The sequence below is a fragment of the Onychostruthus taczanowskii genome, unplaced genomic scaffold (genome assembly GCF_017590055.1).
Source record: "Onychostruthus taczanowskii isolate IOZ18803 unplaced genomic scaffold, ASM1759005v1 scaffold29, whole genome shotgun sequence".
Lineage (NCBI taxonomy): Eukaryota > Metazoa > Chordata > Aves > Passeriformes > Passeridae > Onychostruthus > Onychostruthus taczanowskii.
This window is the reverse complement of record NW_024500239.1, coordinates 6,233,576-6,254,008: the sequence shown is the minus strand read 5'-3', so window position 1 is coordinate 6,254,008 and position 20,433 is coordinate 6,233,576. Positions and strand designations below refer to the sequence as shown.

The 20,433-nt window shown below is 36.6% G+C and overlaps 1 protein-coding gene across 1 annotated transcript; it reads right to left on the bottom strand.

Moving 5' to 3' along the window:
* Positions 1–636: 636 nt before the first annotated feature.
* Positions 637–20,086, bottom strand: LOC121337754 (interaptin-like). The gene is made up of 17 exons (XM_041408044.1): positions 19,948–20,086; positions 19,237–19,322; positions 18,322–18,390; positions 17,834–17,864; positions 16,178–16,228; positions 15,794–15,874; positions 14,974–15,110; positions 13,110–13,232; positions 11,473–11,512; positions 10,463–10,576; positions 9,970–10,084; positions 7,993–8,038; positions 7,611–7,670; positions 5,493–5,600; positions 4,360–4,456; positions 3,095–3,292; positions 637–2,290 (listed from the first exon to the last, which is right to left on the bottom strand). Exons 2-17 carry the CDS (start codon positions 19,285–19,287, stop codon positions 2,211–2,213), a joined length of 1,401 nt encoding a protein of 466 aa, XP_041263978.1. The 5' UTR covers positions 19,288–19,322; positions 19,948–20,086; the 3' UTR covers positions 637–2,210.
* Between the last annotated feature and the right edge of the window lie 347 nt (positions 20,087–20,433).

The window sequence follows — 20,433 nt, the reverse complement described above, 5'->3', positions numbered from 1 at the left end:
ATCATTTCCTCTAAGCTCTCTGGTCTCAGTAAAATATGTTAAACCTAGATGAAGCTTTACAGAGAATTAATTTTCTCTTGGTTTAATTTTTGTTATTGCTTAACTTTTATTAATTCTCTAGTTACCTCAGAAGTCTACCTTGCTGTTATTGTGAGAAACCAAAAATGTATAATACAGCCAACAGCACTGTTTAAATATTATCAGTAAAGATAATGTCTTTTTCTTCCTTACTTTGCAGTACTGGCACAAGTAAAACATTAAAATCTATTTTGGAACAAATATAAAGTTTTCCATTAGTATAAGAATACATCAAGCCATCACAAAACAGAGGCAGATAGAAGAAGAAAATAATACAATGCTTCTTCAGCCTCTATTTGCACCAGGTAAGAAAGGAAAAAATAAAAATAATTGTACAGCTGAATGGACTACATTGGACTGTGTTCTTTGAAAACATTTCCAGAAGCATACACTTGCTGACTCTTGCCCACTCCAGGTTTTTCAGCTCTCTTTGAGAAGTAGAGCAGCACTCTGAAGCACACCATTCAACCATTTTATGTCAGTGTACTACAGATCTAGAGGTCTCTCCTTTTTCAGCATGCTCCTCCTGCACCCACGCAAAAAAATCCACCTCAAATCCAAGTAATTTCAACTTTATTGTAACTTCATTTCCACTTGGAATGATTCCACAGTAAGAAGAAAAACAAGCTGTCTCAGAGATGGCCATTTACAACAGCTGAATAATCTGATTTTACTTTAATACAAAGATTGTTCTGCACATTGAAAACAAACAGGAAAAAGATGTTTCTATTTTTATCAGAATTCAGAATTTTTACTTATTAAGTTCACCTTCATTTAGCAGGCATTAACACTGTTCCTATACAGAGCAAATGAACTCTAAGAACTCTGGTTCCATCTCTGCCTCTGATAAAAACAGATTTAGATGCAATCCAGAAATTCCTCAGAGTTTCTTTAAAACACAGTGTTTTAATTTCTCTGTGAACTGTTTTCCTTCCTGGATCTGTTCATATAATAAAACTCAAATTTTGTTGCTGCTTTCTTTGTTACCTTAGTTTTACTGCATCTTGCACTCCATGGTATGAAGATGTGAAACCATCACAGGATGAAGATTCTCAAATTCCATCCAGATCTCAAAAAAAAGTGTAAGTTAACACTAAAAAGTTCATTTGCCATCTGGCCCCAGCATGTCTAAATTATACCAGTATTTGGCTGCAAAGCTGAAGAGCTTTAATTAGAACCACTGAATGCTACCCAGCATCACAAGCAGGAAGTGAATTTTAATCATACAGCTTCATTTTAAAAAATATATTTTTTCCCAAGCAAATTAATTAATAACCATTCAAAACATTTTTTCACCTTCCTACAAAAGTAGAAGTCATTAATATATAGACATGTACATTCAGTCAGGACCAGTACTACTTTAGCTGGAAAAAAGTTCATTTTAAAAGAGCCTGAAGGACAGTGTAAGCCAGCTTTCATTTCATTTTCATGCTGGCAGGATAAAATACAAAAGATACTTTTGCCACTACATCAGTGCCTCTTACCCAGAGCCTGCTTATATTACCTGTTGGGAAATATCTCTAAATTTGCAAAACATACCTAACTTCTACTAACTTTGCTGAGCTTCTATGCTCCCTAAATCAGCTATAATCCAGGCACTTCTCATTTCAGCACGAGACTGACAGCACTGACTTTTTAGTATTATTTTTAATCTCGTTCAGAAAAAAATGTGGAGACCTGTTCATAACCCTTATACTGGAAATGGTTTTTGATTACAAAGGCTTTTTAGTCAGTCCTAACAGCCACAGGGAATAACTTCCAAGCATTTCTTGTAGGATGAGTTTGTACTGCTGAGTGCAGCAGTTTATTCTGCTGATAATTCTTTGTAAAAGAACCAACAATAAGAAAGGTTCAGACTGTCAATGTACAGTATTTAATAATACTGAGGAAAGCAAGTTACCTGTTTTAACACAGAAAGAATGAGCATGAGCTTTACAACCTTTCCACAATACAGAACTTTCAGCTAAATGGAAAAATAAATAACAAGAATATCAAAACCAAGTTATTAATTTAATTTAAAAAACACTGTGCAAAAGTTAAACATAACAAAATAACTCCACTGAGGTCAAATGAAGTAAAACAACAAACTTACAGAAAGTAAACATTGCTACATTATCTCTTTAAGTACCGTGTCACTGTGTGCTGCCATTGCTTGGTCCCCTCAGAGTTCCACTTTCAGTCAGGATCCTTACAACTTTTGGTATATCAATTCCTTGGTTAAAGGCAAACAAACAAACGAAATCAAAAAACGAGCAATTTTATGATAAAATGAATTTAAAAATACATGTTATACTGAAACACTCAGATGCTGAGATGAGTTTTGGTTCTTTCCATATTAAAAGAAAAATACCTTAACAGAGAACAATCAGTATGTGCTTGGAAACTGCAAGCTTTCACAATATACTCATCTTTAGTGTTCTTTTTTTAACCTTTATGAGGTTACACACTCTGAGAAGCTTAGGAACATACACAGGAAGCTTCTGAAGAGAGAGCAGTAGTTGACTGAAGATGTGGGAGGTTTAATAGTTGACACTTATGAGAAAGTTGTAAGCAAAAGGGAGACTACTTGTCTCTGATTCATTATAATTTCCATGTTAATGTGCAAATACACTTCTGTCAGGAACTGGTAAATAAATTCTTCACTGTTGGTATTCACAAAACTAGCATTTCTCCACTTGCAGCTCAGAGAAGATTTTAATTTTCTAAAAACAATATATTTGGTTTTAGTTTACTGTCTCTCACCATGCAAATGTTACTATGCAAAACTGAGAGAAGAATTTAAAAAAAAAAAAATCAGCAACTATTAATGCCTTTATGGGAAGGCAGCTATCCTGAATTACCATTCCTGAACTGGATCCTGTAAAATTTAGAGGGTGGGAAAATAGAATTCTCTTCAACCCTCCTTAATACCTCAAAGTTCTTTGACCCGTATAAGTCCTTAATATTTCACAGAGCTAATAAATGATGATATGTATATGTTTATATATGTGTATGTGTACAAGTGTATGAAAATTACCTCTGAAAGCTGGATTTGATGCTGCTATTTTGTGTAGGGTGTCAGTAACTTCCTCAGCATTCATGTTTCTTACACTGTTCAAAAACTCAGTCGTGATGTTGTTCTCATATGCTGTTTCCAAAGAGCCAGTTGAAAAGTTCTGGGGTTCATCTTCGTTGGCTGGTAAGAACTGGTTAGCTGATTGGCTGCTTGAGTAGTCTAAAGAAGAGAAATACTGTTTTTCAATAAGAGAGGATTCTGAAGAGCCTTCACTACTTATTTCTCTAAATAGGTCTTTTCAAAACAAGCATTTCCAGTCTGGCACGGCAGCATTGCTGGTACATTGCTGATCACACCTGACTTTGCTGCACTTTCAAACCACCAAGAGTCAGGAATGCTTTCCAAAATCCTGGAGAAACAAGGGTGGGGAGGTAGGTGAAAGCTATTTCCATTACACCTCCAAAAAAATAATAAAAGTCTCAAATCTCATATGTTCAAAGTCACTGCAATTTTTGGCATTACCATTGTAAAAATGAAGGTTTTCAAAAGCTAAACTTTCTAGAAAAACTAGAAAACTGACATAGTACAGAAAAAAAAAAATCACACAAAATCTCTTTACTGATTCTGGGTATCTTGGCTTTCCAAGCATAGTATTGTACTTCCTAGGCTTAAGAAAAAAAAGCCATTTTTTTTGTATCAGACGAAAATTACCTCCAAGAAATCCAGGATTCTTTGAAAAAATTAATCAGAAATACTGAGCCCAAGTAGCTGAAGTATTCAGGTATTAAAGAGAATTACCCATCCTCTGCCACATAACTTTCTACTAACATCTTTACAAGTAGCTGAAGTATTCAGGTATTAAAGAGAATTATCCATCCTCTGCCACTTTCTACTAACATCTTTTTTTGACTAAACCTGCAGGAAACATCTCCTCCATCAAGAAGGAGAAAAAATACTGGGGAAAAAATGAAAGAAGCCAAAGAAACTTTGAAAGTCTCCTTAGAAACAGTTGCCTTTGAACACAGAAAATTCAGAGCTGTACTAAATCAATTTCTCCCCAAATCCTACAGTTAAGTAGGATAAACGTGTTTTAATAGTCTCCTCTTTCTAATACTAGTAGAGGATGGGGAAAAAACCCCAAAACTATTCATTCAAGCTACTTGACTCTGGCTTTAGTCTGCTCTTAAGCACTGCTTTTAGAAAAGCAAGAAGAAAGGCTTACTATCATTTATGCAACATTCAGTGTTAAGATTAAAGCACATTAAAGACTGCAAAGCCAACATTACCAGTGTCAGAGTCATTAATATCTGCTGAAGTTGGGCCAGGCTGTTCTGTGGAATATTCTAGTTCTGCTTCTCCATTATATCCAGCACCTAAGTGGTTCTACGAGTTTAAAAAAAATAAAAGTAAGTTTAAAATCTCGTCAGGATTTTAAAACCTCTTGGAACAATGAACTACTGCATTTTTAACGATCACAAACCAAATAAAAGACAAGTATTTCTGCTACCAAATCTGAAAAATCATGTATTTCTTTGCAAATCATAGGGCTAATAACTTCTCTGTATACACTGCCCAACATATCTCTGTGTCTCAAAAAGATCTATATTAGGCAATGAAGTGATACTCATTAAGCCTAATTCTCAACTTGTCAGATCTAAAAAGGAAGCATTTTACACTCAAAATAGAAGATTTATCTAAAAAATTACCAGTAGAAAGATCACAATTTAGAATACTGACAAGGCCTAATGTAGGAAAACATATTGGTCTTCCACATCTTGTAGGTTAGAAGTTTTTTTAGTTAGAACTTCTTTGTTCTGTAACATGTCAGCAGCCCCAGAAAAGTACTCTAAACACCTCCATATGTACTGCCTATGTAAAGATAAGTCAGTCACAAGTAATAGCAGAGAGAGAAAAAACTGGGTTTCTAATAATGGAAGAAGAATGAGACCTCAGAAAGAACAGTCCAAAGACTAGGACCAGAAGTTGTATAAGAAAAATTCATGTCACTGATGTGTGATTACATGGTGAATAAAGTGAAGCCTGGGAACAGAAACGGGATACAGAACAGGAGTGTTATGCAAGTCAGTAGAGAGGAGAAAAGCTTAAATCAGAATTAAAAATGGGTAAAAGTAGCAGAAAAACTTAGATGTAAGGAAAAGCATTGGCAATAAGTGACAAGATTATTTTTAGTTTCTATCAACAATAAAAAATAAGCAACCACAGTTGAACAGAAATTAAGACTCGTCAACAGAAAATCTAAAATTTTACCCTATCATCACTACCAAAATTTATGTATTTAATGAGCCAAACTTAACAATAGTCTCCACAGCATTTTTTATTTTATCATCTATAATAATAAAAACGCACAATTACAGGAATCTGCAGGTTTGTAGAACAAATCAAAACAAATCCACATTACTTTGCTTGATGCAGCCTGCTGACGATATTCCACCAGTGCATTTGTGAGAGTCTGTGTAACTTTCAAGATAAATGAAGCATCATCTTCATTCAGTATCTCAAAACTTTGCTAGGGGAAAAAAAAAAGAAACAAAACAACACCCTAAAACATTTTTCCTCAGAAAAACTGAAGTATCAAAATTTATAAACAAACCTGTAGGAACCTCATTTTCTCTGCATCTCTACCCTTCTGTCAGACTTGGATGGAATTACAAAGCCAATACAGTTTTTATTTTCAGTCCCACAAATGGGGAGGAGGAAGGTAGAATGAAAGAGAATCCTAGGAGAAGGAAGATGCAGCTACCCAACACAATAATTTGAAAAGGAATAACACAAAAATATGCCTGGAAATATACAGAAGATAATCCTTTTCCTTAAGTATTTTGATCTCTTGCTAAGATGCCTGCATACAAATGTATGTCTACACCTTCCCTGAGGCAATATAGTCATAACCTATTTCTCTAGAATGTAGCAAAAAGCCAGAATGCTACTGAATTTAAATGTACATACTGCCTTGCCTTACATTAACCATTTTTTCCCCTAAATGTCTGAGGAAAAAGTAGTCTGGAAGCTGTGAAGCTGTACTAGGGAAGCAAGGTCTAGCACCAACAGCACTCACAGAGAGGGCCACATGTGTCATTCTCTTGTCTACACCAAGAAGGTTCTGCTGAAAACACTTTCTTGGGGACAAAGCAAAGAACTCCAGGTGTGTCCTAGCAGTTCAAAGTCTTCTGGATTAGAAACAAACACCTTTAAACACACCAGACAATGGAAAATAAGTAATAGAAACTTAGCATTAAGTTCGTATTACATTTATACCACTAACAGTATTTCTATCTCCTGGTTTGCACAAGCTATATTTAATGAAGATCTTATCAAAAGCTAGCTGGAAAAAGAAGAGTAAATTGTGGCAAGGATATCTTTGCTAGGAGGCAATAAAGAAATATGGTATGGACAATTATTGGACAGCTTTATAGAATAGGAACAGCAAGTGCAAAAAGATACCTGTAAAATTACTTTTTACCATGTAAGAAAACTTTGAATCCAAAAACAAAAACACAATGCGGCTTTTGAAAAAAAATACTGTAGATGCAAAAATAAACAATTTTCACACTTTCCAAAACAGAACATTGTTCCAATCACACTCCCTACAGTCCTCTTTTTTCCTCAGAGGACAATCATACTAAGAAAGAAGATGCCTCAAAACAAATTCAAGTTTTATTAACAATGTGTAATCTCCATACCTAATAATTCCCTATTAAAAAAGAGGACAATACCATTTTATGATAGTCAATAGTGCCTAAATTATCATGCAATGGATAAGTCAAGCAACCATCAGTAAAGATTTCCATAGAATTTTTCAGTGCTTTTATGGAAACTACCATTTCTGCACACAAGATCACAACTGTTGTTGATAATCTAACAACTGGAAACTGACATTTTTCCAGTGTTACTGACTGTATCACTGCTGTGCATGTGTACATAATACACATTTTCAACAACTGAACAGAACCCCGGTGTTCTGACACTTACTTCTGAGAGGCAGATTTTGCAGTTATGATACTCTGGGACAGGGTGGTGGGGGAGCCTTGTTTTAAATACACAACTTGCATTTTATTTCTTAAAAACCCCTTCTTTCCTTTCTACGTATCTCTGATATTTGTCTTCATTCTGCTTCTTTCCGTTACTGAATCGCATCTTTCCAAATTCCTCATTTGAAAATTATAGACCAGGTATAGAAATAAAGGAGAAATAAAGTTTAAAAAGGTCATATTACCGAAACAGGTAGTTAAGGGCTGAAGCTAATTTTCAATGCAAGTAATTTCTCTGACAGTAAACCATCATTTTGGCAAAAACAATGTCCAGAAACTGAAAAAATAATAGGCACATTATAAATTCAGTGACATTAATTTTATTCTGAATCCTGCCTTCTGGCAAAATGCTAATCTGTTAGATTACCAGACTGCCTACATTCTGTCTTTCATTACTTGCTACATTTTAGACTTAGCAAACCAGTGATTTCTTTTATTAGGGTTTTTTTTTTCCAAAATTATCTTGCAAGGTAAAATTTAAGACTCACCAAATAACCCAACAGTTCTTCTTGACTAGTGAATTCTTCAGGATCTGCTGTAAATTCTTGCTGTGTAACATAAAGAGGTCCTTAGGTCTATTACATGCAGCAAATGTAATACAGTGAATACAATGTAATGCAGTAAATACAAATAAACAATAATTATGTTTACTCTAAAATTCAAATTGTTTGTGCTGTTATGAAATGTGTGCATAGATTTTCATAACAAAGTAGGAAAAAACCTTGTTGTTAATAGTTTTGCCTTAGTAACTCTGCAGATAATTTATTGTGAATATTAATTTAAGTAAGCAAACACTATTGCCAATCATATATTAATTATTCACCCAACTATTGGGAAACTGGAGTAACCCATTAACAGAAAAATATTCACCTGAGCTTCCTTGTTTTCTTCCTCTAATTGTTCATTGGTCTCACACCTTAAAATAGAATAAATAAAACATTCAGTTGGCTGATCCAGCAAAAATGTGTAGCCAGCCAATAATCAGTTTAAATTCCTGACACACTACTACTACAGTAGTTCTGACACACTCTGAAAGAAAGGTCACATATTATTTCCTCAGAGAAATCCCAGTCATCCCAGATCATCATAAAAATTATTTATGCAGTTTGGGTTTGTTTTAGTGTGATTATCTAGCACGTCAGCTCTAAACCCAGAGTTAATAAAAAAGCTTGACTTTGGTGGTAATAGCTGTAAGATTTTTGTATGCATTGGAGCGAGACAAGGCTCCTAATTACAGTTGGATTTTTATCAGCACTTCATAAACTTGCCTTTAAAAATTTCAGCTATTAAAAATCAGTGTTTTACAATGCAGTCACACAAATAATGGGCATATAAAATGCCCATATGGCTAAACATTCCTGTGCTATATTTGTGATGTTTTGCCAAACTACTACAGATTCATTCCATCCCTTTGCAAGCCCAGGAACCAAGGCTGAGAGTGGCTGGGTGTTTCTTAAATTAACCAAACAATATGACTGCCAAGCCTAAGCCCTCTTCTGCCTTGAACTGATTTTTAGGAATCAAAAGTTTAGTAAAAGCAGATGATAAAATAATTTACATCTTCAGATGATTGTTCAGAAACTTAACTACAAAGAAAGGAGGACTCATAGAAATTCTCAGACAGGTACTGTAAAATCTTTAAGTGGAAACAAGTTGTCAATCAGGATCTGATCTTAATTCTTTTAGGACATTATATATTAAGTTCTTGTTTTCTCAGTAGTCTCAAAAAAATAAATAAATAGTAAAGGAACAAGCTGAAGCCCTAATTTAGTAACTAACTTCCAAGTCAGTCTCTCACTGAAACAGCTGGCTGCTAATAGTCACCCAGAATCCATCTGAGCCAGATTAAAAGAGAAACATTAAGTGATATTCCGAAGGAAGCTGTTCTTAAATTTTAAAAGTACAAGACTGCACAATGAAGACCAGTACCAGGCAGAAATAGACCTCAGCATCTCCAGCTGTGGATAGCTGAGCTTTTATTAATTTCCTATTCTTCATGTTTTCACAAACTGGTTCCGATTCAGAACTGTTAGTTATTTGAAAGCTAATAAGTAAACACAAAGATTCATAAACCTGGACTTGAATCTGGTTTCAACTGATTAACAATGAACAAGCAAAAGGTGTTAGCCCTCCATGTCTGGGAGAGATATTACTGGTTTAAAGCTAGAACACATTCCAAGGGAATGCCATTAAGAAAAAACTAAGTGACTAAATCATTGGAACAAAAGTCCTGTGGCTGGGTTGATGCCTGTATGTCCCTTACTGAATGCCCTCCTGTGGCTCCTGGTGCTGCACAGGGATGACCAATGCTGGAGATGTCCTCCTCACACAAAGGCTGACATTTACTCAATTCACAACTCTGTTACTCGTAAGATGTTCACAAGCAGCAAGCACAGCTTCACTATTTTAGAACACAGCTGCTCCTTTGAAACACTATTCCTCCACGAAATCATTTGTAAAGGAGAAACCCCAACTGTTTCAACTATTACTGATTGTCTTTCTCTTCCAAAATCAGTTTGCATACCACTTTAACTATCTGACACGAACCTGTAACAGAGGCAGTTGTAAACCATGAGGAGACATACTTTTGGAACATTTTGAGCAGCACATGGCAACTATACCTTAAGGATAACAGTTAAATACAAAAGCCAGCTGCATCCAGAGCAAAATCTGAGGTCACTTTACATACACCATGTTTTCTGTCGATTACAGAAGTTTACAGCTGAGCACCATTTCAGAAGACATGGATTTTACTGTGCAAATCCAAGACAGACAATTGTCATGCACAACACTTTCCTTTAAATTAATTTAAATGGGTTTGAAGGTGGTGATTTTTTTTTCTTTTACCATTCTGAGTTGTTGCCTTTGCTTCTTTCAATAGCATTATTAGATTCAACTTTTTCATCTGGTTTTGGCTGTTCTTTCTGCCTTTCTTCATTCTCCTCCTGAACATTATTTTCATCTAAAACAATAAAAAAAAAAGTATATTTATATATAAAAAAGTAATGTTTTTCCAGTGTTTTAATTTAAAAAATATAAATAAAGAATACTTCTAAAGACAATATCAATAAAACCTAAAGGTGGAAGTAGGGTATCTTCTGAAGAAGTAAAATAAAAATTTACCCTAAAAAATCAGTAGAATTAGAATGTTTTCTTCAGAAACGCTGGGATTATTCCTTCCCTTGCCACAGACCCCAAGGCCATCCACACCATTGTGCAAATTCACATTTATAACTCAGCTGTGGAAGCCATGAACAGGCACATGTAGTACTAAATAACTCATACACTGGTAAAAGTTATTAAAAAAAAAAAAAAAAAAAAGAAATTTTTTTCCTCTTACCTTGCACAGGGTCTGTCAGTTTCCCATCTTTATTATCTGTTTTTTCTGTATTAATAAGGGGCACATCTGCATGCTGAACTTTAGCCTTTGAAGGGCTGTCCTCTGCACTGAGAGCTAAACAAACATGTTTGAAATGTAGACCAATGGACATTATCTTGACAGAGGGTGGTTCTACTACTGCACTTCAATTTCATCTAGCTCTGTTTCTGTGCAATAGTACTTACAAACACCAAGAATAATTTTATAAGAATTACTATGTGACACCATATTAAATATGAACTACAAATCAGCAACAAAGTTTAAAGTATTTTACAGCCTGGTTATAATTACATGCTTGCATTTCCTAAAATAAGTAAATACTATAAATGTAGTAGAATACTACAAAGTCACATGCAAAATAAGACATATTAACCAACAGGATACAGTCCAGAAATCTAATTTGAATAGGACTCAGCTTCTTTCAGACCACTTTTTTAGATTCAAAATGGCTATTTTTTCTCTTTGGAGTACGACACTGCTAATTTAGATGATCTCATTACCTCTATTGAGCTATTTTAAGGTACCAGTTACATGCTAATATACATTAAAATTAAGAACATTAAAATTAATTTCAATTCAAATATTTATTTTTCAGGCAATGCGAATCATAGCAAAGTTTAGCCGTTTCCTCAGTGTCTGTCCACCTGGACAACACTGGACTACAATGAGTTTTAAAACGTTAAACTGAGTGGGGAAATCTCACAGATACCACATTCCTACAATTTTTTGAGTATCAATGGCAAGTAAAACAGAATTTTTTTTTTCAAGGATAAGAGCTATAGCTGTGCTTTAAGAATTCTGTGTGGATTTCTGTATTACAAATTAACTACTAGCATGGAGCCCCAGTCTGCTCCTTTTGTCCAGTTCACCAAAATGCTGGTGAGTATCTGCATAGATTACCCTGGTCTGATTTGTATCAAAGGAGGACCAAATTAGTAAGGGACAATTTGCACCCCTCTGAGCACACTTACATTCTTGCCATTTTCTTTTCACTGGAACACCTATAACAACCTAAAAATAAAACCCATTTATGTTAGTTATTTTGTGGATAAAATTATTTCATAGATATTTCATCATCATTAATTTTTTTTTTTAGGAATTTATGACCAGTAGTGTAAAACATGTGTGTGTAAATCCCTCAATGGATATTCAAAAAGTCAATAAGTTAGTTACCTGGACATTTATTTACCACAAATAAATTTCTTCTAGAGCTTAGGAAAAAAAAGGGTTAGTTACCTGGACATTTATTTACCACAAATAAATTTCTTCTAGAGCTTAGGAAAAAGAAAATTAAACAGCTGGTTTCAGAAGATATAGCAGTAAAATAAAACCAGGTTACACACACTTTGTTTAAAAGTTCCTTACATCAAGAATGGATTGCTATGGATGTAATAAACTACCTAGAAAAACAAAAAGGTCTAAAAAATATAGACAGAAGTAAATATTTACATATCCATGAACATAAATCTCAAGCAAAATAATCTCAAGTCAAAAAGAAATTCAAATAAGTCAAATGAAAATGTTGCTACCAATAATCAGTTGCATTTATTTTTAAGCAGAGGTTAAAAATGAAGGACAGACAGAATGGATTTGATAATCTGAAATCACTCCCTTCTACAGCATTCACTCTTGACTTGATCTTCCAATATTCCCATATTTGTTTTTTATCAGAAATGGGTAGGATAAGAGCAGGCTCTAATCCTTGAACCTAAGTGTGATAGCATCACACAGAAAGAAACACAAGTCTTTTTTCAGAAGGGCAGGACACCGCCAGTTTTACCATAGGAGCCTTGGGAGCTCCACTTTGGAAAGTGACATCCTTCCAAATGCACATTAAGTAGCATTAGCTAGGGATCCTGTCAGGAAACACTGCTTAACAAGCAGGATGCTGACAGAAATGGAAGTTGATGGAGAAAACAAATTTAAGGTGTATCACGAAGAACAGTGAGCACCTCAAGAAGAAACTTCACCAATATCCTGTCCACATAAAGGTATTATAAATACTACTGCAATGCAAGTAAGTATCAGCAGAGTGCAATATGAAGATTTCACCTCAAGAAGAAACTTCACCAATATCCTGTCCACATAAAGGCATTATAAATACTACTGCAGTGCAAGTATCAACAGAGTGCAATATGAAGATTCCTCCACATTATTATGTTTCTAAGGGTGCAGCTCCCTAAGAATTTAAGTTTAGGGCACTTCTGTGATGCCACAGCACTGCTGATTATCTCATGTCAACTTGCAAATTCCCACACTTCCATCTGTACTATGAGAAATTTTACCTGGCTTCCCTGAGAATTGCCATAAGCTGCTTACAAAGCAGAAACTACTCAGAAAAGTTATAAAGGCAGTTTCCTAGCAACAAAAATCCAACTTATTTTACACACACACACAGAGCTGAGAATTGATTAAACATTAGTCTATATATTTTGTGTTATTTGAACACTCAGAGAAATTTTATCCAGAATAATCCCAGAAGAATTACTAAAATGACAAAAAGCACCTGTAAAAAACGTTTAAAAAGCAAATCTGCCCACCATAATGGAAATTACATTTTTTTTCTTTATTAAATATAAAGCTTCTGGAATTCTTAAGAAAAATGTACCTGTATTTGTTTTCTTCCTTCTTTCTTCTCAATTGTTAATCCAATTTGCCTAACTCTTCTGTTTAGTTCAGAGCCTTTACCCTTAACTTCATCAGATTGTGCTATCTCTGGATAATGCTGTCTCTAGAAAATAAATGCAAGTCCTTAAGTCACACAACTTCTTCCACATCTAGCACAGTTAATAATCATGGGAGATAAATCAACTTCTACATATACATAGCAGAACCTATTAAAATAGTTATGCACAGAATAATTTAGGGAATTGAAGCCAACTCTTCAGCTCAAAAGAGGGCTGACACTGAATGCTGAACTGGTTGCGTCGGGCTTTGCCTGCTTGGGTCTAAAAACCTCTGGGGAGAGAGATTTCCCCCTTTCTCTGGACAACTTGCTCCAATGCTTGACTGCCCTCACAGCAAAAAACTTCTTTATGTCATGTAGGAAAATCCCCTGCTTGAATTTATGTTCCTGCCAAGAAGCTCCAAAAACAGTCTAGTTCTGCCTTCTTAATAACCCCCTCTGAGGTACTGCAGATTACTGTTAGATTCCTCTGACACTTTTTCTTCTCCAGCCAGAGGAAACCAAATTACCTCAACTTCTCCTCATGGTACAAGTGTGCTTCAGCCCCTGACTATCTTGGCAGCTCTCCACTGGACTGGCTCAATTTCATAAATAGCCTCCTTTCTGCAATAGCACAAAACTGAACACAGTACCCTGGATAGAGCCTAGCAAGGATCGAGAACAGGGGAATAATCACTTCCTTTGATCTACTGGCTGTACCCTTGTTAGTAGAGCTCAGCTTGCTGCTAGCCTTCACTGACACTAAGCTACACTACTTATCTTGAACTTTTTATCCACCAGGACCCCCAGGCTCCTTTTTCAGCAGAGCAAACTCCAGTCATTTAGTCCCCTAACCCTTCTGCTACCTAGGGTAATCCAGCTCAGGTGCACAACTTAGAAGTTATCCTTCATTAATTATTACATTTTTATAGTATTTAAGAATTTAGCAGAGATGCAGTTAACAAGTGTAAGATTCAGAATGGTGTTTATGAAAGACATCACTGCAGATTCATAGCAGCTCACCCAACATTAGGCCTAAAGCTGCCCCAAAATAGTATGTGAACTCAGCTGTCTATGACTTTAAGATGTGTTCAACATAATACCAATTTTGAGAGACGTTTATGGGGAGTATCAAAATACTTTTCAGAATATTGCTTTCTCAGTTTTGTTAAAGCCCATCCTAAGCCAATATACTCAAGTAAACATTCAAAGGCTGGAGAGCCTCATTTCTCTAGACATATTGAAAATGATAATGTGTTTGAATGTTTGTGAGCTGACATGAACCTCAAGAGATTTGTCATAAAACAAGCAATAGAACAGACATGTCTTGTCCAGCCTCAAAACAGAAGAGGAGTTGGGTTTTCCCCTCACTGATTCCAAGTCACAATATTTAGTAATCTAATATGTATCACATTATCTAATATGTATCATGTTCATTTATAAATACATTCCTTTTAAAGCATCTGAAAGATGGAATAGTTTCTTCATTGATACTGTTCTTTTACATTATACAAAAATCAGTCAAACATCTATTTCTAGTCCATTTTAGCTATAGATTCCATTACTGGTTGACCAAAACAGAATAAACTAAACTCAGTGTCAAGCAATGGACAGACATACACATTAATGATGAGAAGAATTTTAAGTCTACTCATCACAGATGCACAATCTTGCAATACCAAGATTTTCACAGAAGCTAACGTAAAACCTTACATTTGATTCTTTAAAAAAATCAAAATATGACTAACAAATTCTCCCCTTTAGTCATTACATTAAAACAAACAAATGAACGAACAAAAGAACTTACCAAGTATGCCAGTCTGTGCTTGGAACCACAAACATGCATGAACATGTTACTTAGTCCTGTTTTACAGTAACAGAGCTGACATTCATAGAGAAAAGGAACATTGCCTTTTGTTCGGTATTCTATTATGTAATTAAGTCCTGTATTGAAAAAAACCAAACAAACAACTTAGGAAATTTTATGATTGCTGGAACAAATCATCAGTGCTGGTTGCAAAAGAACTAATCTTAAAGCCATGACATATAAGGAAAAGATTACTACCACATGTCCAATACATCAATGAAGATTTTTAGAACCATCAGATATTTCATCTTTTGAGTGTCTAGACTTTTTGAACTCCAAAGATATAAAACTGATATTTTTAGGATGTCTTATGCTTAGCATATAGGACTCAACAATAAAAAAAAAAAAAAAAAACATTAAAAAATCATAGCAACAATTATTTTTTAACTAATTATAAGGGAATGTATTTTAATATATATCCCTAGTTGTTTTTTCTGTCAACTCCTATCTCCCCTCCACTGGATGGGTAGTTAAACTGCAAAGAGCTGCACTGATCTCTTAATTTCTGTCATATTACTTTAGATTGTGTCAACATGAGATATCTAAGCAAATATGTTCCAGGCCAAATCCAATGATTTTGTCACTACAATCTATCACTTCCATACCATACTATTGGGTACTCAGTACAACCATGAGAAGATCTTGTCCGTAATAAGATCTTGTAACACATTACCTAATTTTTACATTTTAAAAAACTGATCTGTACTCTTTAAAGCCAAATATCACAAAACCAAACAATTACAGTATTAAAAGCCCTCACCAAGTGCAGGTTCTGAATCTTTACATGTATTAAGCTGGTCTTCCAATGTCTGTACATGAAATTTCTCTGGCTCAAGTGGCGCTGTAAGAAATTCACATACAAGTGAATCCCTGCTCATACATGGTCCCACATCACAAATTAAGTCAGTTATTACGTAACATTATTTCCCCCCATTTTATTTCCACTCTTTTTAAAGCATTTAAATTGCAAAAATTAAGTGTTATTAGAAAATATTACTGCAGATTGAAAGTACAATGGTGAGAAATGAATTCCCAATGACCTGCTAAGATCTAGACATCACTTGCAATGTTGTACCTCAACATTTTTTATTTCTTCAATTTTTTTTTTCAGGGAGGTGTGCGGAGAGGCATTAAACATTCTTACCAAAATCAGGAAGTTTTGCAGTCGTTTTCACTTTCTTCCCTAAGCAACTTTCTGTTTTAACAAAAAGAAAACAAAAATAAAAATCTGAAAGAAGTGGAAATAAAATTGTTAGTACAATTGAAAGAACAATTTGGTAAAATAACTGACTACTTTAGAAAAAACTCTTTGAGCTTTTGCTGATATGAGAAAACTAAACTATGTTTAGTTTGGAATGTGCTAAGAGATTTTTTTTTTTTTCACAGATTCACAGACGATTTTGAGCTGGAAGGGACCCACAAGGATCACTGAGTCGGGTATCAGTCCCTGCTCATACATGGTCCCACATCACAAATTAAGTCAGTTATTATGTAACATTATTTCCCCCAATTTTATTTCCACTCATTTTAAAGCACTTAAATTGCAAAAATTAAGTATTATTACAAAATATTACTGCAGACTGAAAGTACAATGAACAGAAATGAATTCCCAATGACCTGCTAAGATCTGGACATCACTTGCAATATTGTACCTCAAAATTTAAAAAAAAAAAAAAAAAAAAAAACAACAACAACAACAAAGAAGAAAACAAAAGAATCCCACAGAAGTGGAAATAAAATTGTTAGTATAAAAAAATTTGGTAAAATAACTGGCTAACTACTTGAGAAAAACTCTGAGCTTCTGTTGACAGGAGAAAATTCAGCTATGTTCAAGTTAAGTTTTGAGCATGCTAAGAGATTTTTTCACAGTCACAGACTGTTCTGAGTTGGAAGGGACCCACAAGGATCATCAAGTCCCGTACAAGGACTGACTGAACCCATGACCCTGGTGTCATTAGCACCATGCTCCAAAACATGGACAGAAAACATTCACACTAAACAACAACAAAGTTATTTCATGTCAGGCAATTCAATGAAGCAGGCAGAGAGGAAGATCAATGACGTTCAATGTCTCTAAACATTTGAGGGCATCCAGGAATTTTAGGACATTTATTTCAGCAATCATACAGCTGCTAAATATTTCATCACTTAAGTTTCCATTACAGTCCCAACAAAAATTCTCAGATCGGATAGGTCCAATGACTGTGTCTGACTTGAACAACAATTTTCAAACCAAATTCTAGGAGCAGTGAACTGTAGAAACCTGAAAAGACATTTTGGTGCATCATGAAACCAAGTCAGGAGAACAATTGCGAATGTAGTTAGACCTTCACTCCTTCTGGAACGAGACCAGTTCATCAAGACCCAGAGGAGGTTTAATGACTTATTAAACCTAATCAAAGTATTAAAAATATCTTAATTAGCTGAAGCAAATTAACCCCTTTTCAAAAACAAGTATAAAGCATATACAGTATTTCTACATGCTTTAAGAAGCATAGGTTTTTAAATTATATTTTAAGTTTTGAAGGTCTCTAATGTCTTGAAATCTTTAGGGTTTCTCAAAAATTTAATGTAGGTGATTTTTAGTGTTCTGGCTAGCCCTTGTTAATCAACTTTGCATACCTCTTGCTCACATTACTGACTGATTAGGTAGCTATATCATTAAAAAACACAATTCAGGTCTTAAAGCACATGTCTTGAGAAAGTCTTTTTCTCATTTGTTTCATAAACAACTGCATTGGGGTGGGGAGAAAGATGCAGGGTACAGAACACAGCAGGAAGCAAAAAATCTTGCACTTACGCATGCCATGAGTTTTCAATGCTTCTTCAACCTAAATTACCAAGTTATCAACCAGAAAAGAAGAAAGGCACTTAAGAGTCAAAAAACAACAATGCAAAGCTTTCATTATATGTAAGTTTGATTAATACCAACAGCATAGGCTATCTCAGGTGAACAATTACATGAAAATTATAAAAAGGAAAGCATCCCTTTTTCTTCTGAAGATTGTCTATTATTTAAGTAATTCCATTTTCCCTTAATTAACAGCCATATATTCTCATGTATTGTCTTTACTAGACATAAAGTTGTAACATTTTCTGACAGGACTAATGTAGAAAATCACATTCTACTTTATCATTGTAGAGAAGACAGCAAGTTAGCAAAACTAGTTAAATATCTGAAATTGTATGTTTCACCACCACAACAAAAATTAGATTTCAAACCCCATAATCTATTGCTAAATAAATTGGTAAACTCTGACAAAAGGTGCATTCAAAAACTGATCTTACCGTCCTGTGTTTTGTCCCAAGGAAATGAGTTTGCAAGTTTAATGCAGAAGAACACCAGATTTTGCAAATCTAAATGAAAGAGAAGTATTTCTAGCATTGCACACAGACCAAGAGAAATAAAATACCACTGATATCAAAACATATCTACTATCACATTGTTAGTACCGCTTAAGTTCTACAAAAGTACTACTACTTCAAAGACAAACTAGAGCAGCCTCCTAAAACTGAGTTTTTTAAGGCTCCAAGACCACTGATACACAGTGAAATGAACCAGAGTCTCGACATCACGGAAGAATTTCAGATGCTCCAGAACTCTGCAGCTATTTCATAACACTTTCTGTGTGGGCATATGTGGGTAAGTGAAGACAGATCCAAGACCTTCCTCACACAGGAAGGAAAGGAAGGGTGAGCCACAGGGCATAATTGTGACAAGCCATGACACCTGCCTGAGGTGAGCTGCAGCCACACTGACACACTCACTCTGATCAGCTCGGGGCCTGCCTCGCTCCCTTTGGAAAACTTCCCTATCCCAGCTGGTTTATGCCTGGGCCAGTTCAGAACAGGAGCAGATTAGGTTTAAATTCACCTGAATGAACAGCAGATGCCCAAATATTTTCTTCTCCTCTAAAAATCCCAGTATGCTTTAATAAAACAGCAATAAACCTGACAACCAGAGAAATCGGGATTTTTTTGTTCTGAACAGGAGCTACACTTAATCATCCACTTTTAAAAAGAATGCCTTTATTTAGAAACTGTATTATTCACTTTAATAAGCGATTATTAACACATGTTCAAGTCAAACAGGACAAAGTCACCAAAATAAGTTCAGGTCCAGTGCTATTTACCAAGCTCGCTCAAGAGAAAAGAAAGAACATTCACACTTGGTTTAGGACAACTTTTTAAGTGAATACTTACATTGCAATAAAAGGGGTTTATTTGCTTCTTTATTTCACTTTCAGGGTCCATATTCAGTCTTTAGATGATAAAAAACTCTAGGAAAACTGCAAAAAGATTGCAAACTGTTGTTTGAGCTTCACAAAATTATTTACATTTTTGTTCCGTCTAGATGAGGGTTGGGCACATTCCAGCTTTATTTTGCGCCTTGACTTGAGTCACATTCAACCTTTAAATTCCCAGGCTAATGATCCTATTTTCAACTCGAGAACAAAACTACAGCATGGAAAGAAACAATTGTTCTCCGCGAGCTTCCCTCGGGAAACATTAACGTCACCAGAAGATTACGCAGAGCAAAAACTAATGAAACAAAAACTAATCCGGACCATTTCAAGCTTTCCCCCTTCTTTCCTGGGACAGGACTGCGGGCATGGGCTGGGACAGATGACACACACATCGGGAACAGCCAGCACGCAGTGCCCGCGGCGTGCCTGGGGAACAGCAGCGGGGTTCGGGAAGGACACGGCTCCCACCCGGATCGCGGCGGCGAAGGAAGTGGGGAGGAAGTAAAGGAGGGAGGGAGGGAAAGGAGCGAAGGAAGGGAAGCAGGGAGGCCTCGAAGCTCCAAACCCCACGCCGAGAGCGCCCTGCCCGGCACTTCCACCCAGCCGGGGAGGACACAGACACTGCCGGAGCCGGGAGACCGCCGGGCCGGCGCTGCGCACAACTCACCCCGGCGGGCCGGGCAGCGTCCGGAGCCCGCGGGAGCTGAGGGCGCTCCCCGCTGCCGCGCCGCCCCCTGCCACCGGGAACTGCGCCCCGCCGGCCGCGATGAGGCACGGAAGGGTGGTGGGAGCCCGGCGGGGCCGGGCACGACACCTCGTGGTACCGCGGGCCGGGAGCTCGGCGCCGGCGGGAGGGAACGGGAGCGGGAACGGGAACGGGAACAGGACGGCAGCGGCCGCGGCAGCCCCCGGCGCTTCCCGCGGCCGCCGCTGGGGGCGCTGGCGCGCAGGCGCGTGGGGCCGCCGGGCGCAGTCGGAGGTAAAGCCCGAGCTGGGTCCGCGCCGCCGCTCCGGGGCGGGGATTCCCCATCCCGCTCAGCTCCGGGGCCCCGGGATCGGGATGCGGATGGGCATGCCGCGCTAGGGATGTGCGTCCCGGGAGCTCCGCCCGCGCCCGGTGCAGGCGGGGCTGCCCACCCCCTTCCTGGCGGCC